Source organism: Scomber japonicus, chromosome 23 (genome assembly GCF_027409825.1).
Source record: "Scomber japonicus isolate fScoJap1 chromosome 23, fScoJap1.pri, whole genome shotgun sequence".
Classification (NCBI taxonomy): domain Eukaryota; kingdom Metazoa; phylum Chordata; class Actinopteri; order Scombriformes; family Scombridae; genus Scomber; species Scomber japonicus.
In genome coordinates, this window is record NC_070600.1 from 25,197,058 (window position 1) to 25,211,020 (window position 13,963).

The 13,963-nt window shown below is 39.9% G+C and overlaps 1 protein-coding gene across 1 annotated transcript in view; it reads left to right on the top strand.

Annotated features, from left to right (window-relative positions):
• Positions 1–13,963, top strand: part of LOC128353157 (NACHT, LRR and PYD domains-containing protein 12-like) — a 48,546-nt gene that overhangs the window by 21,186 nt on the left and 13,397 nt on the right. The window contains exons 6-7 of the mRNA XM_053313837.1: positions 3,936–4,109; positions 4,663–4,836. Coding sequence (XP_053169812.1) covers positions 3,936–4,109; positions 4,663–4,836 — 348 coding nt within the window. The remainder of the gene's footprint in view (positions 1–3,935; positions 4,110–4,662; positions 4,837–13,963) is intronic.

The window sequence follows — 13,963 nt, forward strand, 5'->3', positions numbered from 1 at the left end:
AATCACCATGGTAACTTATGCTGAACGGCTAACCTGCTCCGGAGCAGGTTATGTTCTGGATAAGAGATCAACGAGTATAAAAGCACCACCTCCTGACCAATCAGTTCTCTTAGAAAATGACCTGCCCATTCTTAAAAGATCCTGTCAACGCGCTTAGGAGAGGGATATTAGTCTGTATGTTATACAGTTGGTTTGACATCATTCACTCAAATGGTTGAAGCGCATAATAGGTTTGTATTTTGAATGTTGAATACTAAACTAACTTAATGTCTCTATGAAAGGAAGGGCACTGAGGAAGCGCTCTGCCCCAAACGTCTGTGCCGTAATAAAGTGACATTGAATGATCAGAGTGCTGTCCGTTAAAATGGTCCGATAAATTAATATTGTGTGATCTCATGAATTTACACATTAACAGAGTCTTTTCTGCCAGCATTCCTTCCTGGCTTTTGCTGCAGCAATAGAGTTGCTTTTGGCCTGGATGATGTGTTTGAATTCTTCATATTGTTGAAGAATAATTGTCTGCTCCTCCATGGTAAAGTAGCTCTGCAGGGTTTCTGCATGTTTGTGATTGGTCAGACGCTGCAAACACCTCCCCTTTATGTGAACGCGCAGAGATCCAGATTGGAAAACCCTGGGTTGATTTACCGAGTTGATAACCAGCTTCGTAGTACCGCTTATAAGGACTGCGAATGTCTGAATAAGTCAACCCAGGTAACGGGGAGATATCCTGGGTATGTTAATCCAGCTTCGTAGTACAGGCCTCAGGTTATACAAATAGTATCTGGATAGCTACATGGGTCGGGTGCTACACTTGTGTTGTGGCAGTTTTCTAGCTCCACATTGTGAACACAGGAAGTGTTATTTCACCACTCCATGCAATGTCAAATAAAAGTCTGTGTATGAAGACATCTATGTGTGCGCTATCTGCTGAATCAACAGCAGACAGGACAAGCAAGCAAACAAACAAAACAAAAACAACAAATGAAACAAAACAGCAACAACCAATCAATCACTCAGCATAAGATAACATTTTTCATACAACTGACTCAAGCTCTGAACCAACAATCACAAACATAGCTCCTTAAGTCAAGAAAGTAAAGGCCCCCACATCTCAAACACAAGTTATTTGCGACCATATTCATTATATGTGAGTCTCTCTAAAGAAAAACATTTGTGATGTGGTTTACAAACATCAAGATCAAACCAAAACTCAATTGTTTGTCTTATCAAGACCTACAAATCACGTGCTGACACCCCTGACCTAAATCCAACAGGAAGTGCACATTTTGCCTTTTAAATGTATGATTTTTGATGATTTTTCAGGCATTTCAAAATATATACATTATTCCTGCATACTTTCTGCTACAGACTCCATTCAAACGTCAAAATGTAGCCAAGTGTCATCTATAGATGTGTGTAATTTGGCACCTTGTTCTTCTCCCATTCAATCCTAGCTCTGCCTGCTCTCTGTTGGTCATGCTGCCCCCTCATTAACTATCATGGCAACGACTGTGTGTGTGTGTGTGCAGCTGGCACTAGTTGTAACCTATAGAAATATATTTGTTTCTAATTTTCACTTCTATACCTATTTCTGTCTCATCTTGATGACTAGTTTGTTATAACAAGTTGTTATAACACAGTTTCAGAGGATTGCAGTACATAATGAAGTCAAGCAGTCATCCTGATTCATTTGTGGTCTTAGTGTGCCACCTACTGGAGAAAACTTGTAATGATGATGAGGAAAAGGTGCCTCAGTTTTCTGTTTCTAGTTCTAGTTGACTGTATTATTATGTTTTTAGATATCTGTGCAGTCTGTCAACTACTTCACTGACATTGCTGTCAAAGTCTAGATCAAACACGAATTACAAGAGCATGACCTACAAACATATCTACAGGTTTCACTGGAAATAAGTTCCTCTCCTGTTTGACTCATCAAAGTGTTGGCAGTTGATTTCAGTTGCTCATTCTAAATGTCTACACAGACAGACAGACAGAGAGAGAGAGAGAGAGAGATAGTGTGTAATGTATCTACTTATTGCAGTGTCCGATAAATGCCCAGGTTAGCTCTAGGGATGTCCCGATATGACTTTTTCACTTCCGATACGATACCGATATTGTAGCCTTGAGTATTGGCCGATACCGATATCAATACGATACGATATAGGCACGAATCATACATATATTTATTCCTTATTTTGTTGTGTGGAATGTTAGAAAAGGCTTGATAAAGTGATGTTACTGTTACTGATGTTGTAGTGATATAACAGAAAACAATAGTCAGCAACAGTAGGTATAGGAAAAACTGACCCATTTATTATTAACCAATTGGTTACATAAATTTTAACCTTCAACATAAGAGTAGGCTATTACCTCAACAAATCCTCATGTTCTTTTTTGTGGTGTTTTTTCAAATGTGCGATGAGGTTGGTTGTATTGAACCTTCCCGGTTCTGTCCCTCCACGGGACACTTGCGCCTGACAAATGTTGCATTTAGCTGCAACGTCTTTGTCCGAGTTTACAGTAAAATACTTCCACACAGCCGACATCACTACACCTTGCTGCAGGCACACACGTTGTTGTTGTTGTGATCACGTGGGCTGTGCATGCTGGATCAGAGACGCTCTTCTTCCGCGGCCGGTACCAACGTTAATTAAGGGGCATTACCGCCACCTACTGTGTTGGAGCGTGATCAAACCAGAGTCACCTATTATTATAGAAGTGCTGGAGCGGTAAATGGACAGCTTATATCGGAGCGTTTATATCGGAGTTTTTAGATTCAGTCCGATAAAATCCGATATTCACTTTTTTGGCTGATATCGGACTGATTTCCGATATCAATATCGGATCGGGACATCCCTAGTTAGCTCTGTGTGATCAGTTCTCGAGGTCATCAATTTGGTCCAAAAGATTGGTTTTGGAGCATACTGGTGGTGGACTCCGCTGCCGTTAACCGTTCAAACCTATCACTGGCTACAGACTCCACAGAGGGAAGACAGCTCTGGAAAGAGTTCATTGTAGCCTGCAGAGAGTCCAGTGAAGCTTGTAGTGGTTTAGTTGCTTCTTGGATCAGGAAAGGGACATCATCCATGAGTGAGGTCCTCTGCTTTGCAAATTCTGTAGACAGTTGGTCCATAGCAATGACCACAGCAGCGGCGGGCTCTTGGGGTGTTGCAGAGGTTTTTGTCATTGTCGGAGGGTTGTTTGTACTCAGTTCTAAACCGGAACTGGTTCTCAATTCCCATCTTTAGTCATCCCCCCTTGTGGTAAACAACAAACTGAGCTTTGAGCACCATGTTGATGCTGTGTGTATTGTAAGCCTTACAGTTTTAATGTTTGCACCACTTTTATAAAAATGTTTTGTTCCTCTTTCATTTCAACTTTTCTTACCTTTAATCTGCTGTCATGGGTTACTTTGTGTTAAACAGAAAAATCACCTGCTTATCATTGTTATGGTATGAGGCAAAATTGCCGGAACATCATTGAACAACCTCCATGACCTGTATAAGGTCAGGCCCATGAAAAAAATACAATCCATCTTGGGTGATCCAAACCATTCAATGTGGTATGAGTTCATGTTATCATCCGTGCTCAGATACAATCTGCCACAATGCAGAACAGGTTTGAGAGGTCCTTTATTCCTGCTGCTATCAGCCTTGTAAATGACACATGTAATTTTGCATTTGGTTTATTGTATTTATTGGCTCTGTCTGTTGTCTATTTATTACTACTGGTTGTAAATCAAATTGCCACCTGGGAATATTAAATATACCTTGAACTTGAACTTTGAACTTACCTCTTTGACGAAGCTGTTTGTGAATGCAAGACACCAGACATCAATACTTAGTGCAACAACCACTGCAGATAATAATACTCCAAGGGCCTGATTTACTAAAGCACCTGTATTTATTATGTTTCTCCTTTTAATTTACCCCTAGACTTTCTAACTGTGGACTCTCAGAGACTCACTGTGAAGTTTTGGCCTCAGCTGTGAAGTCCAACTCCTCCCATCTGACACATCTGGACCTGAGTAACAACCCCCTGTCTGATTCATCAGTGAAGCGTCTGTCTGCTGGACTGGAGAGTCCAAACTGTAGACTGGAGACTCTGAAGTGAGTTCACTGACTGTAGCTTTGGTAGATTTATTTCTTTTTATTAAATTTAAATTCTTCAGTGAAGTTTCAAATGTTTGGTTCATAATTTTCAGGATTTGCTGAACACAAATGTGTAGAATGTAAATGTTTTCAGGAATTTAAAATCCACAGTCTTGTTGTGAGTAAAAATGACTTCCAGAGTGTAAACTGATATGATGCTTCAGCAGTCTGAGTTCCACATATCAAGTAAGTATGTTTGTGTTACTTCAGTGTTTCCTTGCTGAGCTGCAGTGGAGGGATCCAAACTCAAAGAGGGAATTTACTTCTAAATATTCTGAAACTTGGAGTCACTGAAATCAAGTGTGAAATACACATATAATTCTATAATATACATGATATGTTCAGAACATGAATCATCACCTTCAGTTAGATGTTACAGAAGCACAGTAACTCAATGACAAAGTAATTCTGCTCATTGATGAGGACATGAGGACACTACACTTTTAAAACCTGAGCACATCTGATTGGATCTTAAATTGATTTTAATCTTCATCATTTATTCTTTATTCAGATTGAAGTACTGCAGTTTGTCAGAGATCAGCTGTGATTATCTGGCCTCAGCTCTGAAGGCCAACCCCTCCCATCTGAGAGAGCTGGAACTGAGTAACAACAAGCTGCAGGATTCAGGACTGAAGCGTCTGTGTGGTTTTCTGAAGAAACCAGCCTGCAAACTGGAGACTCTGAGGTCAGTTCACTGTCTGTCTGTTACTATTGTTGATCTTAATGTTTAACATCTGAACCTAATTTATATTCATACATAACTTACATCATATTCATTTGTTTCCATATTTTAATTTTTTACTGTACAAAGTTTATTGTGTAGTTATAAAAGATCAAGGATTTTACTTGTCAATCAGCCATGTAAGTACATGAAAGAAGAAATACAATACTCAGGTCCCGGTGAATTAAATATACATCAATATATACACATACACATACATATATTAATATTTCAACTATGTAAATAAACATACACATATATTAATATACATGTAAACATACACTACATATCTAAATACATGTATATACATACTGTCAATCGATCAATCAATTAAAATATTTTATTGCGATATTTCACATGACTGTCATGAGTTAACTTGCGATTTATCGCAAATTAATCAATACAATACAATAGACGTTATTGTCCCACTTAGGGAAATTTGTCTTGGACTCAGCAACCGCGCCATAAATTGACAACAAACAAAACATCACCAGCCTTACCATCCTAACAACAATTACATAACAGTATTGCACATATCCCATAACATTGCACACAACACATACATACATCACACATTTTTATTTGTTCTAAATATAATTTGAAGGGATATTTTTAGGCTATAGGCTTAATATTAGTTTGCATCCAGCGTGATGCGTGGACTTCATTACATCTGCTGCACCGCTGCTACCACAATTATGAAATGCTAAATTTATACAGTCTGTGACTGTGACTCATTATATAAACTAACGAAATTCAGTTAAACTAAGTCTGTTCTATAGCTGATCCACTGGAGAGGCTGTGAGCATGAATGATCACTGGAAGTGATTGAACTTTCTACTTTTACTGGAGTAAAGAGTTGAATCAGTACGTCTGCTTTTAGAGTCTTTTTTTACCCAAGTATCTGTTGTACTGCATGACTCAGGCATGACTCAGAAGAACAAGCTTGTACTTCTTAATCATAGTGCGTTGTGTTAATTGATCGGCTGTGTTGTGTTTTACCAGCGAAGCACGCGTTATGTTTTTGCGCAACGTATGTGTCGGAGGGCATTCGCTTTGAAAGACAATGGGACAGCCCTGCAACCATCCCCCCCAACCAATCACCTTCGAGCTGGACACCTCCCCCTCCAAAAATCAAGATCAAGACGCTGTTTGTGCCCCCACTATATCCAGCACATATGTGTGGTTGAGTTTTCAGCAGAGGCGGACAGAGTACATAGCTTCCTTACTTGAGTAAAAGTACAGATACCCCTTGCTAAATTTTACTCAAGTATAAGTAAAAGTACTACGGTCAGATGTCTACTTAAGTAAAAGTACTGAAGTACTTGTTTTTAAAAGTATTTGAGTATCAAGAGTACAAGAGTACATTTTCTAAATATTGCATTACTACTGCCACAGTGCTTACATTTATGTATAGAAATGTCCTAGATGGAGTTATGACAAATGCTAATGTAAAAGGAATTGAAAGTAAAATCAAGCTCGCTCTCGCTCTCGCTCTCTCTCTCTCTCTCTCTCTCTCTCTCTCTCTCCTTCCACCCTTCCTTTCCTCCATGGTTTTGTCTCTCATCTAACCTGACCATGATTGGTGATTGCTGATAGGCTGTCCCAATCAGTGGTGCCTGCACAATCCAATAACGTTTGAGAGGGAAACGACAAATTGAGTTTTTTTAGTTTTTTTTAGTTGAAGTAACGGGTACTCACGGTTATGGATAGAAATGTAGTGGAGTAAAGAGTACAATATTTGCCTCTCAAATGTACTTGAGTAAAGTCATGAGTACTCCCCAAAGATGATACTCGAGTAAAGTACAGATCCCTCAAAATTGTACTTAAGTACTGTACTCAAGTAAATGTAAAATTACTTTTAAAATAAAATTAAAACATGAAAAGACTTTTTTTCCGTTTTTTGTGTTAGATTCAAAACAAATAACAAAATAATCAGTAGTCAGTAGGCTATTTAATTTTTTGATTTGATTTGATGAATTTCGGATGACCGCTCAGTAAAAAATCATAGTACATCAGAATGTGGGCTAGTTTGTGACAGACGCAGTAGCTCCTGGTCAAACCCTGTATTACAATGAATAGGTGGGTTTACAGGAAAAGATAGACACGCCTAGGAGAAGTGTGTGTGTGTGTGTGTGGGGGGGGGGGGGTTGCGCCAAGTGCTGGAACTCAGCTGGAACTCGGCTGGAATTCATCTGGCTTTGAGCTTGATGGGAACTTTGAAGTGGCTATTACTGTAAGGAGGCAGGTGGCGTGCACATTTCACACGGGGCCTCTCTACCTCCTGGGCCTTGTGGAGTGGTGCTCCCCTGTCTTAGATTCGTATCGCGGCTTCTTGGTCGAGCCTGTCCACCTTTTTATAAGGTTTTACTGCATGAATGTGGCAATTGGCATGCGTTCACTGAGCGTGTGCTGGGCATAGTGCTGTAGGACATGGCCAAACATACCATGCCTCCGGTGCCATAGCTCTTACAACCACTTTGGCATGTGATGTTGTTTTCTTTTCTTTCTAGGCTAGCCTGGCAGGCTAAGTGACCTTCCATCCTTTTGCGGCTGGCCTTAGTGTCTGGCGGGGCCAGCTGAGACAGCTGGGCCTTGGTGGCGTCTTGCACCAGGGTCATGGGTGTAGCGGATTATGGATGTTAAAAGATATCGAAAATAGCTCTCGTAATCAGGGGCACCACCTTCGTAAGAAGGAAAAGATTTTTATTTAATTGGTTGTTTGATTAGCCAATTAGTAAATCAATAAATCATAATAATTAATAAATCAATACATTTCTGAATCAGTCAAATATCTAAAGTTCATGGCTCTACGGTTCAATAGATCCCCTGTATCACTTCAAAGAATAGACATACACCATTGATTGAGTTTTATGGATTTTATTAACTACACACTACTAATAAATGATGTATAAATAAATGTAATGATACAATACAATATGAATTCAAGAGGTTACTCAATATAGCGACATGAATAAAAGATGATGGTGAATGATTAATGTAAATGAAAGATATGTAATTCTGTGGAAACTAAGAAAACTTGTAAGTTTTACTGAGCCTTACTTTTAAAGAAAATTTGAATTACTCGAGCTGACATCAATCCCTGATTAATGCAATATTTGGCTGTCCGTGCTTCAGACCCACGTGTACGCACACCAAGTGGAAGATGTCAGAGAGCGTCGCAGGACTGGGCGGGGTGAGGATGGTGCGGTTGGTCAGACTGCCTGGTAGTTGTCTGCTGGCAGACTTTGTTTCAGTGGGTTATGATGAATCGTAAGGTTGACAGACGTTTGTCTGCCCAAAAGTTCTCTCAGGTTGATGAAAGATGGAGGAAAAGTCCAATTTAACTAGTTCACTGTTTACATTTGTGGAGATATCTCAGCGTTGGCCTCACGTCAAAATCATCAAAAATGTCAAAAACAGGCTGAATGCAAAACTTAATGACGCGTTTCTTTAAAGAGCCTTTTCTCTGTACGTTGCTGGCGAAAGTTACAAGATTATAAAACTTAAGAAAACTTAGATAAAGAATAAATAAAGATTAAGCTAAGAAAGTGTGAGGTGAAGAAAAGAAAAGATGGACAAAGCAAAACCTGAAACAACGCAAAGACCGTTTCAGATGGGCAAAAGCCCTTTCAGGTGTGTTCAGATCCGCTAAGTCCCTTTCAGAATGGGTGCAGCTGGTTTTTGTCCCTGGGGAGGGCTTGTGTGTCAACCAATCAGATTCATCACAGCTACTCTGAGGATCTAATTTCCAGCTTTTTATCATGAAACTTTTCATCATCATTCATTCAGTATTTACTCCTGATTATAAAATACATTAATATAATCTATTAACACAGAACACATGATGTATTATTCTGGCATTGATATGACATCAGCTTGATTCATCAAGCTGCCATTCATCAAAACCTGAAGAGGATTAATATGATCAAGCATAACACATTGTTATTCTACTTATTCCATGATAGATAATTGATTATCACCAAAATGTAAGCATAACATTAGTGTAACACTTTCTCACATTAAGTAAACATCTTCATACCAAAATCACAGTTCTTCAAATACACATTTATCTATGATCGCTGTACTAGCTGTTACAGTGGAGGTTTCTTTAGGTAATTGATAATGATATAAGTAATTGGTATTGTTTAAACCATACTTTTACTAAGATGTTCTTGTTTAAGTTTTTTAACACTACTTTTCTCACTTTCATGCACTGTGTGGTTTCAGGAGACACAGAGGGGGGAAGGTCAGGAATGTGTCTTTTAATTTATGACCGTGGTCTGTGTGACTCTTATCTGATGGAAGAAGTCTCTCCGATAAATTATGACGTCTGAAGGAGACAAAATCTGTCTTTCGTCACTTTTATGTAGTTGTTGTCACTCTTGGTTGCTCCATGGAATGTTAATGGACCTTTGTTTGTCCAAGAGAGAGACCCTGTCAGTCTCTATATCAAACCTGGTCCAATTTACTCATCTGAGGGTCAAAGGTGACTCTGACCAGATGATGTTCTGAGTCATACTGATACTGTGTCCGCTACATATCCCCCACTTGATTCGATCTCGCCTTTGACGGGGAGCATTGAATCACCAAAGTTGAGGACATCCAAGGCGGCGAAGAAGGTGGCACATGATAATATTGCTATAACCAGGGTTGATGCCTTGGCAAATTCAATTATTTAAAACTGTATAACTACAGAGAGGTACCTGGGTATCTAGTGGTTAGACATCAAGTTGAGAAAATGAAAAATGATAATAATAATAAATCACTCAAGCTACAATGATTAACTTTATCAATAGTTATCAATCCATAATAATCAATAGTTGCTAAGTAACTTGAGGATAGCTAAACTCTAGTGTCATTTGAAAGTGTTGTAATGGTTTTGTACTAAATAGGGAGAAATGAGATAAAAAGATATACACTATATACATTTACACTTGTCAACATAGGACCCATTATATCACAGCATATCAGACAGTAACATTGCAACCAGTTGTGTGTGAGCATGATCAACCTGTAGTTCGACATTAAAATATTCTACTGTGCCCGGAGCCTTGAGCAACATCTCACTCTGGGTGTTAAATACCAAGATTGTGCCTTACACATTTCTGGATGGTTTCTGATCATGATTTTTGCTTGATTATTTGTTCTAAGTCATGTTTTATTAGTTTTCACATTTAACAATACAAAACATACAGAGCACAGTGTCAGAAGGATTACTATGAGTCATGACTTTTAAAGATAGTCAATTTCCTCCATCTGGTTTCCCATATTGTTTGTTGTAGTCTTATATTATATGTAAGTCTTTCCATAACACAAATCTCGTCAACTATCCCCATCTAGTTCTCCAACGTCGGGGGAGTTGTTCCTTGTGCCTTTTTCTTGTTATGGCTTTTTTTGAGGCTGCCAGTAAAATCTTGATCAAGTAGCGGTCCTCATCTGGAATGTTTGTTTGATTTGTACATCCAAAATAAAGTGCAATGCATGTTTTAGGCATCTCATAGCCCAAAATGTCTTTCAACCCCCTGCACAATCTCGTAATTTTGTTATAATGCCAAAAAATATGTGTGTTACCCACATTCTGTTCCCCACACAGTCTCCAGCAGGGTTGTCCAGGGTTGTGTTCTTCCCTTTTTCATTTTAGGTGTAATAAAGAATCTTACAGTGCTTTTCCAGCAAAATTCCCTCCACATTCTGGAGTTGCTAGTTGTTTGCTGTGTTTCAATTATATCATGCCACATATCTTTAGTGATTACATCATTGAGGTGTCACTTGGTTTCTAAGTGTCCTGAGTTTCAGACTTGTGGTCAGGTGATTTTAAGTTATTATCAAAAGTTTCTGAAATTTTGAGGAGACTGTGATACAGGACAATTTATTTCCACCCCCCTGTTAGTGATTTGCACCTCAGGGTGTTTGTGGACTTTATGATTTAACTGGGATGTGTTGTTTTCCAGCAAATCCCATAGGGTTTTTGTCTAGTTTGATTTGGTTAGGGCAGACCCATTTGAAAGTTGGTTCTTTCTGAACCTTGGTTAACCTTGATTGGGTGAACAAAGGAACATTTGTCTGTGTTAAGGTAGGGGTCTGACCAGTGCAATAGGAATTTCTGAGCATGTTTTGCTGTTCTCAGGCCAGTCTTTACAATGGGTTGAGCCATGGTGTAGTTAAATACTTTGTCCCCCACTTGGAGTTTCTCATGGGGTGCCCTTTGGTAATAGTAGGCGTTTGGTTCTCTGCGCTTTTGTTTCTGTGTTTGTGCGCGAAAGCATAGGTAGCCTGAAGGTTTTTAGTATGTGCTATCGCAACATTAGATTTGCCTGGTTGATAGGGCAGGTGTTGCGGACGAGTGGTTCGTCTGTCTGTCATTGTTTGACAGGGGGAGAACCGCATTGTTTTGTGTGTAGTTGCTCTATAACCTATGTTTGTTGGTTGAGACTGATAGGGGATTAAACAGTCTTTGCTGTTGTCTGCTATGTCTTTTTCCACATGTGGACAGTAGGTGGCTTCTTTCAGTGCGCTGTCTGTGACTCTGGCACCTCTGTGGCTCACTTCGGTTAAGTCATGGGCATGCCTGCGCAGTACCCCCCTGTGCTTTCGAGGGACCATGACCGAAGGGGAAGTGAGTGGGTTGGAAGCATCGACCAGGTTGCCCTTGACCTGTGAGACAAGGTCAGGAACGGAACGCGGGGGCGTGGCAGACACGGCAGGTAGAGACTGAAGGGGAATAGAAGACGCAGTTTCTACATCCAGTGGACACCGATTGACGGCAAGGATCGAAGGGGTGGGTGGGTGGGAAAGAAAGTCTGTGACATGTGGGGAAGAATTGGGCAGGGGCTGGGGGACCTGTGTCCAAATTTTCAGCCTTTTAAAGTCTATCAGAGGCTCAAATCGATCAAGGAAGTCTTTGCCAATGAGAAAAAGAATGTTGTTGAGACGTGACAGGTACATTGGGTGTACAACACTTATTGGTCCAATGGTTATCTTTATCCAAGCTAATGCTATCAAAGTTGTACTTGTGACAGAATACGGTTGGACCTTCAGAACGCAAGTCTGAAGCTTCAAGTCGTTGTTTGACTCGTGCATGATGGACAGCAATTTTGTGAAAAGTGCTGATGACATCAAGGTGATATCAGCGGCAGAGTCCAGGAGTGTTTCATGTTCAAGGACATTTTCGAGTGTCAAGGATATGTAATGTTTTCGGCTGACTCCTTTCTCTGTCAAGTGACCCAGAAATTGTGTAACTGGTGGGTCAGTAAGGATGATTGTCGCAGGCTTGTGAGGAGGTTAAGCTTTTGGGTCTGACTGTACTGCCAAGACTGCAGAGGGGGAAAGGGATTTTTCACCCCCCTGATGTGGTTGGTCAGGTTTATCAGTCATAGCTTATCGAGTCAAGTTGTGGGCTGGCTTAAGTTCAGGTTCCTTGGGATTCAAGTACAACTCTTCAATCACCTCGTGGGGCTGGTTGGAGGCGTGGTCAAGAGGAGTCAGATCAAGCTTCACCGAATCAATGACAAAGATGTCAGATTTTTGAATTTCTTCTTCGTTTTCTTCCTGTACTTCGCGAAGTATACATCATAACATTTCGAGCTCTTCGTGAGTGAGGTCTGGGATTGCAAACTCACCAGGGGACGATAGGGATTTTATTCTCTCGAATTTGTGGAGCAGCGGAAGAGGAAGACGGAGGCAGAGTCGTCAGAGCTGACGATCTTAGCACCGCCCACTGAAGGACCTCCGTTGCTCAGCTAAAGGCTATTTACTTTGACTCAAGACACAGAAAGAGCTTCACTCTCTAAAAATGACCTTTTGCGGCTTCTGAACAATGGACCATGGCGGCCGCGTATAATTTACTCTGTCTCTGAGCAGTGTTGGACCGCTTTCTGCACCGTCTTAAAGCACAGTTTTAAACTTTCACCTCAGTGGCTTCAACAAACCGAAGTTTACGTTAGCAACCGTTATTATTCACAGAAGTTCTTTCCGGTATTTGAGCAGCTAGCACTTATGAAGCATTGGTTAAAATTACGGGATATTCTCATAGAGCTGTGTTAGCATTTAGTTGCTAATACTCAACAGGTCCGTTTAAGCAGCTATTTTATTTATTTATTTTTTAACAGCTCACACCACAGCAGCTTCTAACAGGTCAGAGACGGGCTGCTTTTACATCAGTCTCTGGGACTAAAAGCAAACTAGCAATTTATTCCAGTAGTCAAAGTAGAGGGTATTTTCTCAGCGATAGCTTTAGCGTTTAGCTGCTACCGTCAACACACGTACTTTCTGAGGCGTTAAACAAATGGTCCAAACTGTTGTATTTATTCATGAAACAACACGGGCTTTTCTCCGATGCAACACAGCATGGTGGCGGGACACACCGAGCAGAAATAAACCTCTTGGCCGAAACTACAGCAAACAGTTCCAGTTGTTAGGAGGCTAGTTAGCTAAGCTAACTGAGTAACGCAGAGGGTCTGAGGCAGGTTAAATCTTCTGGGACACGCAGATAGTACAGAAAGTCAATTTATGCGCTTTCGGCACGCTAATATCACCGCAGGACGAGAGGTGACGGCTAAGCGAATTAATTAACATTCAGCTTCACAATTCAAATGCTCAGTTTAAATCATGACTTTACAGGTTTAAAGATTTAAAGATACTCACACACAAACCAGCAACAAGCAGAAAGTCAGCAACAGCAGAGATATACCATGAGTGTTCAATCGACATGTTTTTCTTTGAAGAGAATACAGTGATATTAAAAACCACCTCCCGCGGGGGTACCATAAAATGTAGTGGATTATGGATGTTAAAAGATATCGAAAATAGCTCTCGTAATCAGGGACATCATCTTCGTAAGAAGGAAAAGAATTTTACTTAATTGGTTGTTTGATTAGTCAATTAATAACTCAATAAATAATAAATCAATACATTTCTGAATCAGTCAAATATCTAAAGTTCATGGCGCTACAGTTCAATAGATCCCCTGTATCACTTCAAAGAATAGACATACACCATTGATTGAGTTTTATGGATTTTATTAACTACACATTATTAATAAAAGATGTATAAATAAATGTAATGATACAATACAATATGAATTCAAGAGGTC